This window comes from Belonocnema kinseyi, chromosome 5 (genome assembly GCF_010883055.1).
Source record: "Belonocnema kinseyi isolate 2016_QV_RU_SX_M_011 chromosome 5, B_treatae_v1, whole genome shotgun sequence".
NCBI classification, from domain to species: Eukaryota; Metazoa; Arthropoda; class Insecta; order Hymenoptera; family Cynipidae; genus Belonocnema; species Belonocnema kinseyi.
Window position 1 is genome coordinate 5222781 of NC_046661.1, and position 3088 is coordinate 5225868.

Below are 3088 nucleotides of genomic sequence, written 5' to 3' on the forward strand. Positions count from 1 at the left end.
TAAAACGTCTTACCATTCCCAGGTTGGAATTAACAGCTGCAGTAATACTCACCAAACTTGTTGCACATTGTCGTCGAATCTTGAATTTGCAAGAAGTCCCGTGCTATCTATGGACAGACTCTTCAATTGTTCACACGTGGCTTAATAGTCACCCATCTAGATGGAAGGATTTCTTTCACAATAGTGTTTGTCTTGTCCAGGAAACCCTTCCTGATGCTCAATGGAAGCACGCTGCAGGCAAGAGCAACCCGGCAGACTGTGCTACTCGAGGATTATCTGCAAGTGAACTAAAAAATCATCGCATCTGGTGGGAAGGTCCAACCTAGCTCTCAGAAGACGTTTCAAAATGACCTCAATTGAAGCGTGACTCATCAGATACACAACAAGACATTGAACAAAGATGCAATACTACGACAGTTGCATTAGTTATTACAGATCCGAATAAACCATGGGATTTAATAACACGATACTAAAGTCTAGATCGCCTGCTTCGGATAACTGCAAGATGCCAACGAATGACAAAACTTTGTCTCAAGACGTCTTCAGTTGCATTAAGAGATCCAATTACACCAAATGAGTTGAGCGACGCCGAAATTTACTGGACAAAGAATGTTCAGCAAGAGTACTTCAATAATGAACTGAGACTTCTCCAGAATCATCAAGAGCTTCCAAAATCGAGTGCCCTTATTCGGCTTCTCCCATTTATTGATTCTAAAGGCTTATTACGTGTGCGCGGACGACTACACAACGCATCCTTAGATTGCATCACCAAGCAACCATACATAATTCCAAAGAATTCTCCGCTGACAACTCTAATTATTCAGAAAGCTCACAAAGAAACTCTCCATGGATCCACTCAGGACACTCTTAACTATATCCGCAATAAGTTCTGGATTCTTGGAGGAAGAGCACCTGTTCGATCATTTATTCTCAAATGCGTTGTCTGCACCAGATATCGACGCTCTCTAGCTAAACAGATAATGGGCCAGCTTCCAGCTTCTAGAGTAACTCCTTCTCGAGCCTTTCTACACTCTGGAGTTGATTATGCTGAACCTTTTACCCTCCAGACATGGAAAGGTAGAGCCGCTCGCACCTACAAGTCCTGGATTGCGGTATTCGTCTGCTACTCAACGACAGCTATTCATCTTGAAATCGTAACGGATTATACAACTGATGCATTTCTTGCTGCATACAAAAGGTTCACATCAAGACGGGGAATCTGTGCGTCCTTAAACAGCGACTGTGGCACAAACTTCAAAGGTGCCGATAAGGAGTTGAAGAATATGTTTTCACAAAACTCCGAAGAACTGAAGCTTCTTGCATCCTTGATAGCTACTGATGGAACAAAATGGGAATTCAATCCACCAGCAGCACCACATTTTGGTGGGAAGTTTGAAGCTGCAGTGAAATCCATGAATTATCACCTCAAACGAGTAGTTGCAGAGAAGACCTTAACCTACGAAGAACTATCAACAGTATTAGCACAAATAGAAGCGATCTTGAACTCAAGGCCCCTTTGTCCTCTGACTGAAGATCCAGACGATCTGAATGTCTTAACTCCAGGACATTTTCTCATTGGACAATCTTTAACTCTCGTCCCAGAACCCAATCTGGAGAAAATCAAAATCAACCGGCTATCAAAGTGGCAGCATCTTTGCCAGATGACGCAAAACTACTGGTCAAAATGATCGAAGGAATACCTGCAGCGGTTTCAAGCAGTGTACGAGTGGAATCGAACAGAACCTCCCATGAAAGAGGGTACAATGGTGTTCATCATCGATGAGAGATACCCCCCAGGAAAATGTCCACTGGGTCGAGTTATAGCAGTACATCCAGGGCCAGATAACATCGTCCGAGTAGTAACCGTCAAGACAGCGTCCTCCATTATCATTAGGCCAATTGTCAAATTATGTCCACTTGACATTACATCTACTTCTGGAGCTGATTCGCCTCTGGGAGAGACGAAGGCGGGCGGGAATGTTTGAAGCGCAGTTGTCCATTGTTTGTCGGCTAGCAGTTGCAGCTGCGAGGCTCTCTGTTTTCGGGTTTGCTACTGTCCTGTTTAATTACATTTCTAAGAATTTCAATCAAATTAAAAATCCATTAGGATAGGTTGGACTGATCATGAAAATACTGCCGTCTCAACTTCGAAACAGATGTAGATCTTGACCCTCACTCGCCCCCTTTGGGACCGATAATCCGAAAGAGGGGAGAAAGCAGGCGATTCAAAAACCGCTTTGGCCCCTCAACCGAGTCAGTGGCTCTGAATGTCTCGAATGAGTCTGTTCTCTCCGTCTCTCAGATTCTTGACAGTTTTCTTGAAAGTGGTCGGTGTGATCGTGAGTTCTCCTTTATTTTTGTTCTTCCCTACGTTGATAAAAGACAGTGTTCGGTGTGATCTTTCGGTGCTTCGTATTAGTCCCTTCATATGACAAGGCTCAATTTCCTTCCTGCTTCTTTTGGATTAATTCAGCTTGTGATGTCTAATGGCGACCAAGGATGTTGCTGGAAAGCATTCATTCATCGATGCCTTTGACGTGCGGTGCCAGGACCTCCTCTCCTGATCAACTAAAGGTTTTCCGACAAAACTTCGTCAGGTAATTGCTCCTTTTGAATAATTACACATTTTCTAGGCGCCTTCTTGACGGCTTTCTGCTTTGCGTCACTTCCTCGTAGCTCAAAACACTCGTTCAAGGTCATACCATTACTTACTTTTTTTCCTGTTGGTAAGCTTTAACCGAAACATTCATTTCCTAGGGATATGTCTATTAACGAGGGTTTATTAACTTTTACATCAAAGTTTATATCAAAGTTTACAACATAGTTCACCTTAAATAGTATATTAAAGTTTACATCAAAGTTTGAATTAAAGTTTACCTTAAATATTATATGAAAATTTACTGCAAAGTTTACACAAGAGTTTACCGCTAAGTTCACTCAAAAGTTTACCGCAAAGTTTACCGCAGAGTTTACCGCAGAGTTTACCGCAAAGATTACCGCTAAGATCACCGCAAGGATTCCCTCAAAGTTGGCCGCATTGTTTACTGTGAATTCTACTTCGATGTTCACTAGAAAATTTACCTCAATG

General features: G+C 42.5%; 1 protein-coding gene across 1 annotated transcript; it reads left to right on the forward strand.

Moving 5' to 3' along the window:
- Positions 1 to 515: 515 nt before the first annotated feature.
- LOC117172880 lies at positions 516 to 1688 on the forward strand. Its single transcript, XM_033361156.1, has one exon. The coding sequence runs from the start codon at positions 516 to 518 to the stop codon at positions 1686 to 1688; it is 1173 nt and encodes a 390-aa protein (XP_033217047.1).
- Positions 1689 to 3088: the final 1400 nt, after the last annotated feature.